The 18251-nt window shown below is 39.2% G+C and overlaps 1 protein-coding gene across 1 annotated transcript in view; it reads right to left on the reverse strand.

Annotated features, from left to right (window-relative positions):
* Positions 1-6240: 6240 nt before the first annotated feature.
* ATP1B3 (ATPase Na+/K+ transporting subunit beta 3) overlaps positions 6241-18251 on the reverse strand; it is a 45465-nt gene continuing 33454 nt past the window's right edge. Inside the window, exons 4-7 of the mRNA XM_060638830.3 lie at positions 14649-14833; positions 12442-12492; positions 8664-8750; positions 6241-6914 (exon numbers count right to left, since the gene is read on the reverse strand). Of these exons, the coding sequence (XP_060494813.1) occupies positions 6741-6914; positions 8664-8750; positions 12442-12492; positions 14649-14833 (497 nt within the window). The 3' untranslated portion in view covers positions 6241-6740. The remainder of the gene's footprint in view (positions 6915-8663; positions 8751-12441; positions 12493-14648; positions 14834-18251) is intronic.

Genomic DNA, 18251 nt, shown 5'->3' on the forward strand with positions numbered 1-18251 from the left:
CACTTGTTAGATCTTTTTATTGAATAGATCCCTTTATTATGATATAGTGCCCCTTCTTCATCTCTTGTTACAGTCTTTGTTTTAAAATCTAGTTGTCTGACATTAGTGTGGTTACTCTGGCTTTCTTTTGATGTCCATTAGCATAATAAATGGTTCTCCATCCCCTCACTTTCAATCTGGAGGTGTTTTTAGGTCTAAAATGAATCTCTTGTAGGCAGCAGCATATAGATTTTTTTTTTTAACCATTCTATACCCTATGTCTTTTGATTGGAGCATTTAGTCTATTTGCATTCAGAAAAATTATTGATAGATACACATTTAGTGCCATTGTAGTACCTGTAAAGTCAGTGTTTCCATAGATTTTCTTTGTTCCCATCTAATCTTGGTTGCTTTTGTTCTTTCTTTCCCATTTAAAGAGTCCCCTTTAATATATCTTTCAGGGCTGGTTTAATGGTCACAAACTCCTTTAGTTTTTGTTTGGGAAATTCTTTATCTCTCTTTCTATTGTGAATTACAGCCTTTCTAGATACAGTATTCTTGGCTGCATATTTTTCCACTTCAGCATGTTGAAAATACCATGCCACTCCCTTCTGGCCTGCCAAGTTTCTGTGGAGAGATTGGCTGCTAACCTTTTCTTCCTTTGTAAGTTAGGGATTTCTTTTCCCTTGATGCTTTCAGCATTCTTTCATTATTTCTGTATTTTGCAAATTTTACTATGATACGTCTTGGTGTTGGCCTGCTTTTGTTGATTTTCATGGGTGTTCTCTGTGCCTCCTGGATTTGGATGTCTGTTTCCTTCCCCAGATTAGGGAAGTTTTCAGCTGTAATTTGCTAAAAGAAACCTTCTGTCCCTTTTTCTCCTCTCTTCTTCTGGGACTCCTATGATAGGAATGTTACTATGCTTTATGGAGTTGCTGGGTTCCCAGTCTACATTTGTGATCCAATTATTTTTCTTTCCCTCTTGTTTTCAGTTTATTATTTTCCATAATTTTATCTTGTCTATCACTTGTCTGTTCGTCTGCTTCTTCCATCCTTGTGGTTATTATATCCAGTTGGTTTTGCATCTCAGTTACAACATTTTCTTATTTTGGCTTGACTAGTTTTTAGGTCTTTTATCTCTGTGGTAAGGGACTCCCTGGTGTCTTCTATGCTTTTCTCAAACCCAGCTAGTATCCGTATGATTGTCATTTTAAATTTTGGTTCAGGCATATTATATCTGTTTTGATTAGAGCCCTGGCCAAGACCTCTTGTTCTTTCTTTTGGAATGAATTCCTCCATCTTGGCATTTTATCTAGGTCTCTGTCTCTTGTGTGTTAGGAATGCCAGTTATGTTTCCTGCTCCTGAGAATAATGAAATACAAAAATACATTAAGAAAAAGTCAGGGCGCCTCGGTGGCTCAGTCAGTTAAGCATCTGACTTCAGCTCAGGTCATGATCTCATGGTTTGTGAGTTTGAGCCCCGTGTTCGGCTCTGTGCTGACAGCCCAGAACCTGGAGCCTGCTTTGGATCTCTATCTCCCTCTCTCTATGCCCTGCTTTCCCTTTCTCTCTCTCAAAAATAAACACTAAAATACATTAAAAAAAAAAAAAGTCATATACTGTCCAGGGGCTGACGCATCAGAAGTGTCTCTGGTGTATGCTGTGTGCACTTGGCTGTTAGGTTTTCACTACTCTTTCTCTCAGATCAGTCTTCTGCAGAGCTTCTTGCCTGCAGTGGGGACTGTTTGAAGGTTGTCCACTGTGTAGGAAGTTTTAGCTAGGTGTATTTTGGTCTGTTTGTTACAAGAAACTAGATCCTATATCCCCTAGAGCTGAGCACTCTGTGGTCAGTGGACTTGGTGCATGTGAGGGTTTGGGGGGCAGTTTGTGCTGGTCTTCTTGGGGGAGAGGCCTGCTGCTGCTCAGATTCTCAGGTACACTTGCCCTAGTCCAGAAGAACCAGTAGAGTTCAGGGGAACGTTTGTGTAAGTGACTCAAGCTTACACTGTAGATGCTGTGCTGCTCACTAAAGTCAGTCCATGTTGATGGGCAGGGGTAAAAATGGTGTCAGCTGGCTCTCTGGCGCCCTAGAGGGGATTTTGTGCTCTCTACTATTCAGGAAGTGCTCACGGAAGAGTGAACAATCTTCCCTCATGTGTCCCAGGCATCCCTCAGATCGCTGCCTTCACCCTGTCTGCATCTGAGCCATCTGCCCACCCAGCAGCACAGTGCTCCTGTGTTTCATCTTAGGCACACTGGCTGGGTTTCAAAAGTCAAATTTAGGACCTGGCATGGTGCACACCAGCACTGATCCTCTGGGAAAGGGTCTTGCTATGCTGTGGCTGGTGCTGGTTTGTCTTAGAAAGGTAGTTGCAGGAATGCACAGGGGCTTAGAGTTTATGGTAAAGTGCAGCAAAAAGCAGGTGCCCAGGTTCACTGCCCTCAGTAGGTACCTCTACTCATACACGAATGAACAGGGCAGCTCAGTGGCATCCACCACCTCTTTTGTCCCAAGAACCAGTGCTATCTCTTCCAAAAGCACTCCAAGGGGAATGGTCTCTCCAAGTGTGACCCAGGGGATCCTCAGACCACACTGTCTGCTCTTGGGCCTCTGCCCTCCTTCTCTACAGGAGCAGTGCTATGCCAACCAGGCTATACCCCAGCAATGGTGCAGACTTCTATAACTTCAGACTTTTCTGCTGCTTGTAAAAATTTGATAATCAGCCCCTCTAATTTTCCCTGTCAATGGTTTTGGGGAATTGTCTTTTGCGTGCAGTGCCCTGCATGCTGGGCTCGCTTGCTCTCTGCTCTCCATGGTCAGGGCTCCTTCCTGCCCACAGTACTTGAAATTCTTTTCTCTCCCAAGTCCTGTCTCCACATCTCCTATCTTACATGATGTGGCCTATTTTTTCTCTCTGGTTATGCAGTTTGTCTCTTAGTCCTCAGATCGATTTCTTGGATGTTAAGAATTTGGTACTTCTCTAGCTGTGTTTGAGGAATGAGGCAAGTATAGGGTCCCTCTACTACTCTATCATCTTAACTCCTCCCCCTTTTTCTTATTTTGAGGGGTGTTTACTTTTGATTGTTCTCCAGATCACTAGTCCATTCTTCTGTATCCTCTAATCTGTTGATTCCTTCTAGTGCATTTCTCATTTTCTTCTTCAACCGTGATTGGCTCTTTTTAATACTCTTTTTGAAATTGTGAATATGTCATGTCCATTCTTCTCTCCAGTCCAGTGAGCATCTTTATGGCCATTACTTTGAACACTGTATTAGGTAGACTGGTTATCTCCTTTTGATTTCATTTTCTCCCTCTGGTTTTGTCTTGCTCTTTAATATGGAGCATATTCCTATCATTTTGGTTGACTTTTTCTCTGAATTAGAATAGCTACTTCTCCTAAATTTGAAGGACTGAAGGACTGGTCTTGTGTATACTTGTCCCCTTGTGCAGGCTGAATTTCTGGCAACTTTGGTTGTTTGTCTAGAATTGTGGTGGCATGGGCTGGGTTCTTGGGGGTATTCCATGATGGGGTTGCCCTTGGGATGTTGAAGCTGAAGTGGGCACAGGGTGGGGTGGTCCTGTGAGTTTCCATCCAGAGTGTCCTGACAGCTGATGTTGGCACAGGCCATGGCAGTCCTGAGACTCTCTAGAAGGCACCCGGGCAGGACAGCTAGAGCTAAAGTGAGTGCACACCAGGGTGTCCTGGTGGGGAGGTTGGAGCCATTGTGTGCCATGGGCTAGGGGCACATTTATGGGGTGGCAGGGACCAAAATGAGCAGGAGCATGGAGGTCCTGGGACTCTCCACTGGAGTGTCCTAGCAAGCTGTCTGGAGCCTAAGTGGTGTGGGTCTAGAGTGTTCAAGGATGCTTCAGACTGGTCACCTTGTTCAGACAGGTGCTGTAGTGAGCATTGATCAGGAGTGTTGTGGTGTGCACCACATCGGGCTGCCTTGGGCTAAGAGGTGCCAAGTAGTCGGGCTGACAGTAGGCTGATTACAGTGCCTGGACCCTGCTCCCATCTGATATCAAGGTGAAGGGTGAATGCAGATGGTAGCAATCACCAGTCCCTCCAACCCTGAGAGTTCCAACAGGTCCCATCCATTTGGTAGAGTTCTAGTGCTGTTAATTTTTATACTCTCATAGCCCTTTTAAATCACAGCTTTCTGTTTTGTTTTGTTTTTTTTTTTTTCTGTGCCCTCAGACATACGTGTTCAGTCTTGTAGTACTATTCCACCCCATGGCAAGCATCAGGGTTGGGGTTTCCCTTTGTTACAGTCTTGTCCCTCTTACCATTCTCTATGTGGTCTGTCTTGTTCTACAGCTATTCAGTTAGCTGTCTTCAGGAGAAATTGCTCTATAAATAGGTATAAGTTTGGTTGTGTCCATGGAGGGGAGTTCAGGGTCTTTTACCTTGCCATCTTGGACCCTGAGCCCCTAACCTGCTGGATTTTTAAGTATTAGCTAAAGTCAGCTGAGTTGAATTTTTCTCCAACCACTAGTCAAACCAGTGCTGGATCCAATCACCAAGGATGCAAATCTGGTTGTCTTTATTCCTTTGGTCCCTTGTTATTCAAACTGTGATCTATGAATAAGCAGAATAGCCATGACTTAAGAAATTGTTGCATATAGAGTCTCTTATGGAATCAATCTGCATGTAAGAGGTCTGGTGAAGTTCTGAGGAAAACGTGAAATGAAGCAGAAATGCAGACTCAGATGGTGTCCAGAGTCCCTTTCATTCCCAAACTCTTCATCTTCATCATATAGGCCCAGCTCCTTCCAACCCTCCCCTCCACAAAACACATCTCTAGAGGGACCTTTGTAGAGGAGTCATACCCCACCTCCTTGGACCCTTGCACATAATTGCCATTACTGTAATTATGCCACATCTTGTCCCAGGGCCTGTTCTATTTCCCTCTCATTTTCCAGACCATGTCTTCATCTCTATATCCTCAGTCTGGCACATCAGTAACCTGGCACAGAGCAGGCCTGTGATCATTGTTAAAAACCCCTAATTTCAGTAGAAGAGAGCTAGGAAGAGTTGGGGAGGTCAGCTGAACTCATGCAGCAATCAGGGGCTGAGCCATGCCCAAACTTCTGAACCAGGGAGGCACAAATATGATTTAGTCACTTCTGTGAATATCCTATTTGTATTCTCTACAAAACCCACTTCCCCATTTTGGTTATCTCCATTCTTGTTTCATGTTCTGAGAACTAGTTTGTTTTTATCTAAGCTCATTAGAACACAACTTCAATCTGTGTTATACTCCAAAGACACAAAAATACAAATTTAACTGAATACATAATAATACGAATTCCACAACCAACAACTGAAGACCTGTTCACACTGGACCAGCTAAAGTGATGCTCTAGCTGTAGCCCATGACATTGCTTTAGCACTGTAGCGTTTTTGAAATTGTTTTCCACTCTTAAAAGAGGGCAGAATGGAAAATCAAAGCCCAGAAGTTGTTTCCGTCATTAACAGCTCCAAGAATCATTTTCTTTAGTTGCAAAGAAGACTTCTAAAACAAAAATCTGTTATCACGAAGATCTTAGTGGCAGAGAGGCTGCCACTGGGTCACCAAGGCCCATTTGGCTAGCCAAGACCACTTGGAGCATTGATGTTTTCTCCAGATAGCTGTTCCTGAACCAGCTGGGTTGTGTCACAAACCAGTGTCATTCTGGCTTGTACCAACACAAAGAAAACCTCAAGATTATCAGCTTTAGCATTAAGGATAAAAATCAAAACTGGCTTAAAAAAAAAAACAACAAAACCCAGAGATTATACAGGAAGCGTACCTTTCAACAGAGGAGAAAATAGCTCACATTATGACAATCATACCATTACAAACATTGACTGAAGGAGAAGATACTTCACGACACTAAAGCATGCTGAAATAAAGCTGGTTTGAAGCTTTGAATAAGTTCCAAGTTTTTAAATTCACAATTTATATTTTTTATTAGAGTCCACAGTCTGCTAAATAAAAGCAGTCACAATATATTTCACAAACTATTGTACAATTTAAATCATATGAATTTAACTCCATAAAAAATTAGGTGCATATTCATAGTGGCTAACTTAAAAATGCTGTTTCATCTATGGTCTACGATACTTGATAAGAGATTTTAGTTCCAGCACTAAAAATAAACCCATCAGTATATATATTTTTTTACATGTTTTACAACAGAAAGTTTGTGCTCTTAATCAAAAAGATCCACAGACTAATTCAGCATGTAAAAAATAATTTTACAAAACATCCAAGTCAACCTTTCAAATCCACTTTTATTTTCTTTTTTCCTCCTCACATACAGAAGTTCTCCTCACACCACATTTCTTGCAGCTATGAAAGTCACTTGATGTTGTTCAGGTACCATTTTATCCCTACAACTTTGCTGGCATCAAAATAGGAAGTTAACCAGTGTTAAATCTATAAAATATTTACATAGCACAGCACATTAAGCTTTAGACACTTGGCAATTAAACCACATAAAAATAAGCCCCCTGTACTACATGTTCAGAATCGGTGTTCATGGTCCCTATCTGGCGACTGTACACTGGTTCAAGAGGCAGCAGAGGCAACAGGCAGTTACTTCAGAGGACACGGAACACTATGATCTGGAAGCATGTTATGATGTTACCCCAGTGTCACGCACCACCCCACCTTTCTCCAAGGTGGTCTCATAATTCTGGAATGGCAGGTCCAGCTGATACAAAACGAAGACAGACAACACAACATTTACTCTGTGGAGATCCTAACTCCTACTATGCACGTGCTGTGATTTTGAACACAACTCGTCCTAAAAACTTGTCACGATCATCCTGGTTTTTTAGGTTGGGTGATCCATCAATCTTGCATTCGACTGTTACTTCTTTTACAGCACTGCTGCTAGCATTAAAGGACACCTGGACAGCAACTAATGGCTGCAGATAACTCACCTGGCAAATAAAGGAAAACACATTAATTCAAATGCTACAGTAACTTCACGTACCTTCTGTGCCTTTTATCAGGAGTTGGTTTACTCTGTAAAATTATTTCTTTCTTTTAAACTGGATATTCATTTATTTTCACTTTAATTTTTATGGATAAAAGTGTTCATATGGCCATGAGTGTTCCTGCAAGCACTGCTTTAGATGTATCCCATAGGTTGTAATTTGGTTGTGTCAACCATGATCATTTTTTAGACATTCTCTATAATCTTGGTTTGAGTTTCCTCTTTCACCCAAGGACTACTCTACTGATTACTTAGATCTCCTATATCCTTACTTAGATCTCCTATATCCTTACTATGGTTGCTGTATAATCTGATGCAAATATATTCCTAACTATATTACCATCACTGTGGTTTCTAGATACATTTCTTCACTAAAAGGAACTAGGGGGCTGATTTCAGGACTGGGGCAGAGAAACTACAAGATGAATCTGGAATGTCTTACAGTGCTAGAAAGAATCATGGAAGCATGTCTAAAGGACATAGGAACCAGCCTGAAGGTCTCTCATCGGCCAAATCTGGGACAATTTTAGCATCAAAATAAATAGAACAGATAATGAGTCCATGACAATATACAGATGGAAATAAATGGTGGCAAGAAGGCAAAGCTCTTTCTCAGAACAGAATGCCACCCTGTAAATGGAGAAAGGAAAAGATGGAATTAGAAAACATCTGGGAACAACCCAGGAAGAATCAATACATGCTTCAAGTGAAGGGAGAAACAGAACTGTGTAGACTCTCCAATTATTCTCTCCACATAATATTTACTGATTACAAAAAAAAAAAAAGCAAAAAAAACACCTGGCTGATAACACCTTAATCAAGTTAGTGTTTAAGAGTACCATCACCACTAATGTGACCAATCAATACCACATCCCTCCTGATATGCTAATTCCAAAAACATTTCTTCTGAGGCATTCTTGCAAAAAAAATGTACATTTTACATTTTGATGTAAACTGACATTTAATCATGAAAAACATCAGACAAACTCAAGTTGAGGAATGTAAACAAAACAGGCCCCAAAAGGCCTGTGTTCATTTAAGAGTACAAGGGCATGAAACAGACTGAGGAACTGTTCCAGGTTACAGGTGACCAAAAATGTAACAGTGAGATATCCTGCACTGGGAAAACATTTTTTCTTTTGCAATAAAGGACACTACTGGAACAACTAGTAAAATATTGACTAGGTCTGTAGATTGGATGACAGTCCTCTTATCAACGCTAATTTCCTTTTATAACTATATTATGGTTATATAAAATGTCTTTAGGAAAATAAAACTTAAGCATTTAGGGCAAGGGGCACATGTTTCATTAGTCCCAAATGGTTTAGGAAAAAAATTACAGAGACTGGAAAGACAAATGAGGTAAAATACTAATACCTGGGAAATCTAGGTAAACGGTCTACAGAAATTCTTTGTACTATTCTATCCATTTTGTTTTTTCACCTCTGTATACTCTCTAAGCAAATTCTTAACGAAAGAGAAAATGATATTTTGAAAATTTATCTTAAGTCTTATGTTTTGAACTGTAGATTGGGTGGGCGGTGGGGAACCTCTACTTGTCATCACCATTTGAAGACCAGAATAGAAGATACACAAATTACACAGAACATGTGTCTGCCGACAAGTGATATTTTAGTACAGATGTACCAATTTCCCAAGAGTCACAACCACTTATGAACTTCTAAGTACTTACATGCAGTTTTTTCCCATAATATGGAAAATATTTTAAATCTATAGCTCCATTGGGAGGATAAGTTGATAGAGCTGCTGTGTTTTCACTCTAAAGCAGAAAACAAAAGAAACCCCTTTTTAGGTCATAAAAACCAAAATGTATATTAAGGCAATATCAATTATAATCAATTATAAACAGTATGATGATGTTACAATGCTATCCCAACTGCATTAATTACAAGTGTATTTTTGAGAACAGATGTGCTAATCTTGATTTAAATCCTTGGACATAAACTATCCTGATTCTTTTTACATTTCCTGATAGACCCTACATGCTGTTCCATGAGAGTCCCTTCTAACTCATAGCCCAACATCTATTCATACACTGTCTTAAAATCTTATCTGCCTCTAACTACTGATAGCAGGAATGCACCAGTCTGTATGGACCAATGTATTCCTGAAATGACTTAAGATACTGTGCTTCCACACTGTAGAATGTGTGGCTGGCCTAGGAGGCAGCAGGTCCGAAAGTTTTCTGTGCTTAGTAATGGTAACCAGAAGGGTAAACTATGATGCAAGTGACAAAAGCTATTAGGAAAAATTAAGGTACTCCAAGCAAAAGTCTTCTCAACCAATTTAAATACCTTTGAATTTATGAGCACGTGTAAATCAAAGTACTGAAATTACTGGAATTATATTCCATGTACTTAAACTAATAAACATGACAAATATACAAGTTAATCCTTCACAATCCAAATCATGATGATATCTCTATTATCATCTCTTCTTGATAAGAGAATTCTCAAGTAACACATTCTGAATAGGACTAATTTTAATGAGTAACTTTAACACACAATGAGTAGATGACATGGACTAAAATCAGTGGAAGTTTACTAAGCACTAATTAAAATATTAGAAAATGCTTGCATCCTAATTTCTATTTTGTAAAGCACACAGGAAACACTATAGCAAAACTAAGAATCTCCTCTAAGGAGAAGTCCTACTCTGCTTCTCTATCACGAGTAGCACGTGTGAGGAACAAGTGACAAAGCAAGACGGCACAAAGCACAGAGTGATGCTACCCCACAGAAGCTGACAAGGCTAAGAGAAACAGTAAAAACCATGTTCAGTCACCACCCTACATTTGTACTCTATAATTAAAAAATAATCACTGTGATGAGTGCCCTTCTGTACTAATTGCTTTTGTTTAACCTATTTTCTCTTAATACATGAGCCTATTTCACAGAAACAGAGATGTTCCCCAACACATAAAGGAGGTTTTCTTTGGGTTATAGTTTACTGAGCTGGAAATTGCAGCCAGACACCACACTTAACTTACACTGACCTCATTTAGGTCCAACACCCTTAAGTGGGCAGGATCAGTTACAAAGAGGGAAACTGAGGCTCAGTTAAGAGGACATGCCCAAGATCACCCAGGGTAACTCTTCATTGTTCTCTTGGTTTGTACCAAAAACGTAACATTGGCAGGCTTTTACTTAAACTTGTACTTTTTATACCTTCTGTTAAAATAAACATTTCGAAATTATGCATATCTGAATACTGAGATACTTTAGGGTGAAGCATACATGTCACAGTTTTCTAAGTATATGAATGACAACATCATATTGGAAACTAGGAGCAACTGACAGTCACTAAGTTCCACTGAAAACAAAGTTTTAAAATCACATTTTTTTATACAGTCACCACCCTTAAAAGACTTGAAGAACACAAATTGGAAATGGGTAGGCATTTACCTTTTTCTTCTGCATTTTTCTATATTAATAGGATTTATTTTTATAGAAAAAAATGAAAAAATGACAAAATGAATATTCCATCTTTTGTAGGAACCATCTTTTAAATGCTCAAGAGCATGTTGTCCTCAATATTTCAGTATTTTCAGAACTCTTACATAAATGCAATTAAAGCAGATCAAATTTAAGAGTACAAGATACAAGACAAATGTAATGGAAAACAGCAACTATGATGATGTGCAATAAATGCGGCCATCTGCCCTACAGAACCACCTCTAAAATGTACGCACCCCACCTATTATTCCTTTGTGACTAACCTAGGAGTACTAGGCAAAATTTTACAAACTTTCTAAAAACAAAAATATTCCACAACTCAATTAACAAAATCCCCATCTAGTTTATGTACTTGACACATAACTCTTGAAAGCGAAAGGGACAACAAACTGAAATCTGAGTCATTAGACCAGGATTTTTCATTAACATGTCCACCAACTACTCTAGAAGCAAAGGATATCCAATAGATAGAAGTCCAGTTTAAACCCTAAGGGAACAGTTACACGGAGTTGTTTATACTGCCCAAAGGTTCACAAAATTGAAATCTTAGGAAAGAAGTTTACTAAAGCTTTTGGCCTTCTGGCCAAAATGCGCTTTCCTTTCTTAGTAGCGTTGGCCCCGTAGAGCCCCTGCTCCAAGCTTATCAGTGTGGTCCACTCACAAAGGCAAAAGCTCCTGCGTCCAGATACACAGTCCTACGTGGTCACGAAAGTAGCACATCTAACCTGGCCGGAGCCTAGCACCTGAGCCTCAGAAACTTCCTACTTGGAAAGCTTGCAAGCAAGAACAGAATAGTTGCTTTCTCTAAATGTATCTCATAGCCATAATGCTTCCTTTTCATCTTAAGAGATACTAGCATATGCTTACTTCATTTTCAGCAGGATTTATCAAGAAAAGCTCAGCTTAGATGTAGCACCTGGTTGTAAGCAGCATACTGACTGAGCTATGTTAGTATAAGGAGGTAAAGGGAACTGCCGAGGATTCACACACTTATACTTCAACCCAGATGAGAACCCACAAACTTTCTGGCTTTTTATTCTAAATAGTGAATACTCAAAAGAAGTAAGGATACTCTAAAGCAGAAATTCTCAAAGCATGAGCTCCAGACCATCGGCATCACCATCACCTGGAAACTTGAGTTAGAAATGCCAAGTTTGGGCCTCACCCCAAAACTAGGGAGTCAGAAACTTTGGGAATGGGACCCAAAATGTCCTCCAAGTGATTCTGATGCATGAATGAATTTGAGAACCACGGAGCAAGAGATTTCTGCCCACATAAGAAATCCATTCAAGGCGAAAAGGAATATAATTTTCTTCACAAGCAACTTGAGAAGTGATTTCAAAGTAACATTTCAAGTAAAATACCTTTGACATAGATTTAGAGCTGGAATGCTAATATTTTGCACAACAATAAAATTAAATGTAGAACTTTACTTTCTCCTTAGAACTCTTACCCATCAATTTACATATTTGTCTTAGTTGCACTTGCAGCATGGAGAGAAAACAAAAGAAGTTATGAGATGAAAACTTCACAGCACTCTGGAAGAAAATAAAGTAGGGGTAGGAGAGAAAAATACTGCCTCCAGCTTAAGGAAAATGTATCCTGTTTCCTGAAATCTCAGATGCCATTGATGTACACCAATTTATGTACTATTAAGATAGAAAAAACTCTTATGATACAGTATTAAGATGCCATTAACTATAAGGCCATCCCCAATTTCAGTGTTATTAAGCTAGAAAAAAGTGATCTCAGAATCAATGAAAGATGGTATATGCAAAGGCAGTGTCTGTGAAATCAATGCTCATGGAAAGCACGTCTTTAGGAATTATCATTTGCAAGTAGAGAAGGGCTCTACACCCAAAGTTCGGTGGAATTTTATTCTTCTAAGATTGGCACTACAGAGGACTTTCAAAAAGGGACAGGAAGAAAAAACAATGACTAAGACTCACAGACTTTTAAAATATTCAGATATACTAAAGCTTTTTGAATACTAACCTTTGAAATACATTCTATCCTTGGTTCTCCTTGAGGCTTTAATCCAATTATCTAAGGAAAAGAAAAACTAATTGAAACATCACAAATGTATATGAAAGAACCTCCTGCATTGTTGCTAGGGACCCAGAGATGGAAGGGTTGAGATGCATATCGACTCTAGGTATTAAAACCCTATTACACCTGCCTTTTACTCTTGTGTAGAGGATTACAATGGACTTTTTAATATAATAATCTTACCAATTTGCTATCTTATTGTATTGGGGCAGTGCAGAAAATAAATCCGTTCCTGAATAAAATACAGTATTGCACTTTGCTACCCTTAAACCAAGAAGCAAACAGAAACTTTTAAGGCAAACGTTAAGAATTGCAGAAGCACAATAAAACTGTTTTTCACGAAACTGTATTAGGTCAAACCCTCAACATTTGTTTCCATAAAGCTTGCATGGAGCCTTACCGTATTTCCCATCGATCTATTCCACAAAAATGCATACACTGGGATGAATCCCATTTTAAGACACAGTACCATTCAGTTCTACGTAATAAAGCTACTTTCACGTATGTAGCTGACATAACTAACTCTGAATGGCAATAGATATTTATTTTGTGGGAGGATCTTTTTATGTTTTGAATTTATACTCATTTTACATGCGAATGCCTGTAAATGTAAATATTCCTCCCAAGAGGTAAGTATTATGGAACCTAAATAATATCAACATCTTTAACTATCGTTGCCTATGTGAGGACTTTGGAACAAACTCTACTGGGATTAAATCCCCTGCTACACTCAGCATGCATAGCTCATGTATGATCCATACTTGAGCTTGATGTTGTCATCTTGTCATGCCCTGTAAAGCCATGTCCCATCAGCCAAGTATAATCTCAGACCCTCTGCATTCAAAGAGGACATACTGAAAGAGAAAAACAAGCTTCGAAGGTTGGTCCTGTAGGAGAAGGAACTGGAACTCCTCTTGGCTTTATACTGGGAATAGATTTTCCAGAAATCTAGACTTTATGAAGATATTCGCTTCTGGAAGGCTGGGATTCTAAAAGGCATTTCTGTTAAGGTAAATACATTTACTTCATCTTACAAGCTAGACTGTCAAGTTTCCCATTACTCTTGGCTTATTTGGTTAACTTTAATTTAATGAAGTCTTGCTGAAACATCCGACTATAATTATTCTTGAGTACCTACTATGTGTCAGGCAATGTTTCAGAACGATCTCTAGAGTACGATGGGATAATTAGGAACTTGTCATTGTCCACGTGGGGAAAGGAGGAGAGACTGGAGGGGTGTCAGTCTGGGTACGTCGGGGTCTAGCTGGCTCTTCCTATAGGGAAACTCTTTATTTAGCAGTGCCAAGAGATGGTAGCAATTTGCTTATCAAGGGTAACTTTAGTGATAAACTCATGATCTTGAGAGGTCTCCACCTGTTTAAGAAACTGCCTTTTCTTGGAGTAAATGATCAGGAATAACCTCATTCTTCAAGGGAGACCTTGCAGGCCTCAATAGGGTAACTGTGTCAGAACACAGCTCTGCAATACAATATTTATACAGCAGAAAGGTACAGGGGTTAGAGATCACTTATTACATAAGAAAAGCATCTTCTTTTGCACAATGACTCCCAGGTCATACTTACTAACACACAGAGAAGCTAATGAGCTTCAAAATAATTCAGGAACATCTTCTGGACACCAAAGCAAAATGCTACCACTTTGGTTACAACTGTAACACCCCACTGAGTTCATTATAATGCAATTTTATTTGTATCTCTACTTTTTAATTATATGTACATACACTATAAAACTATGCTTTGCTACTAAATATTCAAAGTTTAAACTAAAGCCTAATAGATTCTCAATGGAATTTTAAATTTATAACCGAATTCAAAGATGATTCAAAGATGAGCACTGCACGTTAATAAAACCATGCTTTATGTATGACAACCAGAATACCTGCCCCTTGAAGCATTAACCTATGCCTAAATGCATGTAACTAAAAAGGGAAAAGCGTAAGTTGTTTTACTTCCCTAATCCATGATTGATTTAATAAACCAGTCTTGGTTTTTGCTGTATTCACTTTCTAAAGGTCAATTAATATCACTGCTAACCTTTTATGCAAGTTACCCCTAAATGAGAAAAAAACAGTTCCAAGCTACTCAATAAGAGGATATTAGAAAGAAAGCAGCAGCGGCAATATAGGTACATACTCTGTTCATTTTCACAAGAATACAAGGATTTCCTCTGGAGTAGCCAAACTCTGGATCATCCATACCACTGCATGCTTCAAGTAAGGCAACAGGAAACTGACATGCATGATAAATTGGACCCTTCTGTACAAAAAGCGTTCGGTCAGGACAAGCTGTGAGATTCTTCTGTTCTTCTAAATCATATGCTAAAAAGAAAACATATGCGTATATAGATCAGCTAGAAATAGATCTTAAATACAACTAGGAACACATCATCCTTTGGACAACACTCTTCAAAAACAAAAAGAACATGCTAATTACTGTGTAAGCAGTATCTATTAGAACAAAGAGAAGACAATGTATCTTTTAACCAGAGATGGTACACTTTAACAGGAGAAACGCTTTCCTAAAACTCAGCAATGACAACTGAAAAAGTAGAAAATGAGAGAAAAACAAGAGATCTAAGAGCCAACTAAGAGAACAGTTCTAGAAAGAACCAGAAAACTGAGTTGTGGAAATGATCAAAGTAATTAATAGAAGGTAATTTCTGTGAAATTATTATTGAAAGGTAATAATTTATTAACCTAAGCCTTCATCCTGAAAGATCTCCATCAAGTTCCCAGTAAAGTTCTATTTTATTTTTTAAGTTTAGAGAGAGGGAGACAGAGAATCCCAAGCAGGCTCCACACTGTCAGCACACAGCCAGATGTAGGGCTCAAACCCATGAACTGTGAGATAGTGAAATCCAGAGTCAGATGTTTAACACTGAGCCACCCCAGGTGCCCCCCAGTAAAGTGGTATTTTAAAGACTGAAACTAAAGTAAATTTTAGAACCCCAAGGAAATACATATAAAAACAAAGTAAAAATCCAGCCTTGTGGAGGAGAAAAAGGCAATACAAAGTAACTAAAATTCTAGATGCAGCTAAACTACCACCTATAAATGCAGATTGAGGTCATTTTCAGAAATGAAAGGACTCAAAATTTACATTTCATGTATCTTTTCTTATGAAGTTATTTGAGAATAAATATACTCCACCAAAACTAGGCAGTAAATTAAGAAAAAAGGCAGGAGCCAAGAAACAGTGGATCCAGCTAAAGTGATTAAAAAAAAAAAAAAAGAGTCCCAAAATGACAGCTGGATAGTAAAGTTCTAAACAGTTACTAGTACAGACTATGGCAGGAAGGGAAAAGCTCTAAAGAGTTTTCCAGGAAAAAAAAAAAAAAGGACTTAAGAGGATACCTCAAATCAGTGTGCAAATAAGGGAGCCAGAAGAGTGTCTATAGATGATGGAATAAGACATAAAGATTAAGTATAGAAAGGCAACCAATAGCAAAACTAAAAATAATAATTACTAAACTGGGTTGTAGGGTGGAGTGTCTGAGGCATGTGAAGTAAATGCTCATCTGTCATGGCAGGAAGTAAAGACAATATATAAAAGTGATAAATCAACAGCTAGAAGGAAAGTATAACAGAAATACAGAAAAAAATACCATAAGAGAAATTTCAAGAGCATGAAGTTCTTTCCTGTTGAACATGTATCCAGAATCAAATTACTCACAACCTATAAAGGTTTAAAAAAAAAAAGGGGGGGGGAGGGGGGCCTGGGTGGCTCAGTCGGTTGAGAGTCCGACTTCAGCTCAGGTCATGATCTCACAATTGGTGAGTTCGAGCCCTGAGTTGGGCTCTGTGGTGACAGCTCAGAGCCTGAAGCCTACTTCCAATTCTGTCTGTCTCTCTCTCTGCCCCTCTCCTGCTCATGCTCTCTGTGTCTTAAAAATAAATAAAGGTTAAAAAAAACATTTACAGCCTCCATTGCTTCCTTTCTTGCCAAGCCACCATTCTACTCATCTGGTTAGTGTAATGGCCTCCTGACTAGCTTCCCTGTACCCTTCAACCCACAGTCTCAAAAAAGCAGCCTGAGTGATCCTTTAAAAGTTGGGAGTGAGATGATGTTATTCCCTGCTTAAAAACCTCCCACTTGGTCAGTGTAAAAACCAAAGAACTTAGTGATGGCCTCTAAGGACCCACACAACCCATCCTTTACTTCCCTAACCTCCTAAAACTCTTGCCCTGGCTTACTCCATCCAGCTCCTCCAGCTTTCCTGATAAACCCTGAATGTGCTGGGCATTATAAATAAGCTTCAGGTCAGTTCCCTCATCTTGATATCCTCCTTAAGGGCCCCCCTTCCATGAGGCCTCCTGGACCTCCCTGTTCAAAACTACAACCCTTCCCATCTCCGTTCTCTGCCTCATGTTTCTCCCCAGCACTCATCACCTTCCTGTGCACCACTGGACTACAAGCTCCATGAACACACATTTTTTTCCTGTGTTCACTGATTAAACTTCAAAGAGTGCGTGACATAAAGACAGCCTTGAAAAAATATTTGTCGAGGAAATTAAAAGGACTGCAGCTAGAAAAGAGTAGGGCAGGAAACTGTTTTCATTACAGAACTTTCTTTACTATTTGATTTTTAAGCCATGGATTATACGCTCACAAAAACATCCTTAAAGAACTATCAAGGAAAGATTTAGAAAGTCAAGTGGATGGTGTAGGATTGAGGTTTTTAAGATAAGAGGAAGTTGAGGAATTCTGCATGCTGACAAGAAGGATCCAATAGAGAGAGGCTAAATATACAGGAAAAGGAGAGTAAACAATGCTTCCAAGACCATGGAAGAGGAAGAGATCCAAAGCAGGACTGGTACAGGTGGCCTATGCAAGGAAGGGCCTCAGAGCAGGAGAAATATCACACACAAAATGGCTGTAACTGTAGGTTGGCTTTTCTAGTAATGAGGAAACTGCAGGAGTTCCCATCTGAGTCCTTCCATTACTTTTTGAAGTAGGGAAGCAAGTTATATGAAGTGAGTTCTATATAGAGGAAAAGGGTTAGAGGTTTGAATAGAAATTGGAAATAATCCTCTAAGAATTATCCAGAGAAATTCAGCAGGATTGCCAGGATATAGAGCAGTTCTATTTGAGGGAGGTGGTCAAGTATTCACAGTGCTAAATAGTCCCAGGGAAAGCCTTCAGCAGCCTGCTCGGGGCAGGCTCAAAGGAAGGGCCTTCATTCAGGAATTATATGGTTTCATCTAGGAGAACTATGTGGCTTCATCCATGTGCATTTTATGACAGAATGACAGGCAAAGGATTTTAGAGTACTGGCAAAACTGAAAGTGAAATGAAAAACCATGGAATTAGTAAGCTTAGTAAAAAGGGAAGTTAGGGAGAAGAGGATGGGACAAAATAAAAGGGTCAGTGAAGTGGAAGTCCCAATGAGGTAGAATAGTGAGGGAAAGTTAAACAATTAAACTACACGGTTGTGTCAAGAAAGCCTCAGTGATTTTGGCAATGGGGTCCTACGTGTTCTAAGGAATGAATGTAGATCTGGAAGAGGTGAGGTCATCATGAACCAACAGGCCAGGGCATGTGATGATTATTCATGTGAATGGTAACACCACATGAGGTAGGCTAAACCAAACAGGAGGAAAACTGGGCTACGACAACTATTAGAAAGCATTACAGACTGGCAACTCCAAAACCCACAGCAGATATGTATTTGGATGGGTTATTTATTTTCATTTTTTAAAAAAATGTTTATTTTTGAGAGAGACAGAGACAGAATGT

The sequence above is a fragment of the Panthera onca genome, chromosome C2 (assembly GCF_046562875.1).
Source record: "Panthera onca isolate mPanOnc1 chromosome C2, mPanOnc1 haplotype 2, whole genome shotgun sequence".
Classification (NCBI taxonomy): domain Eukaryota; kingdom Metazoa; phylum Chordata; class Mammalia; order Carnivora; family Felidae; genus Panthera; species Panthera onca.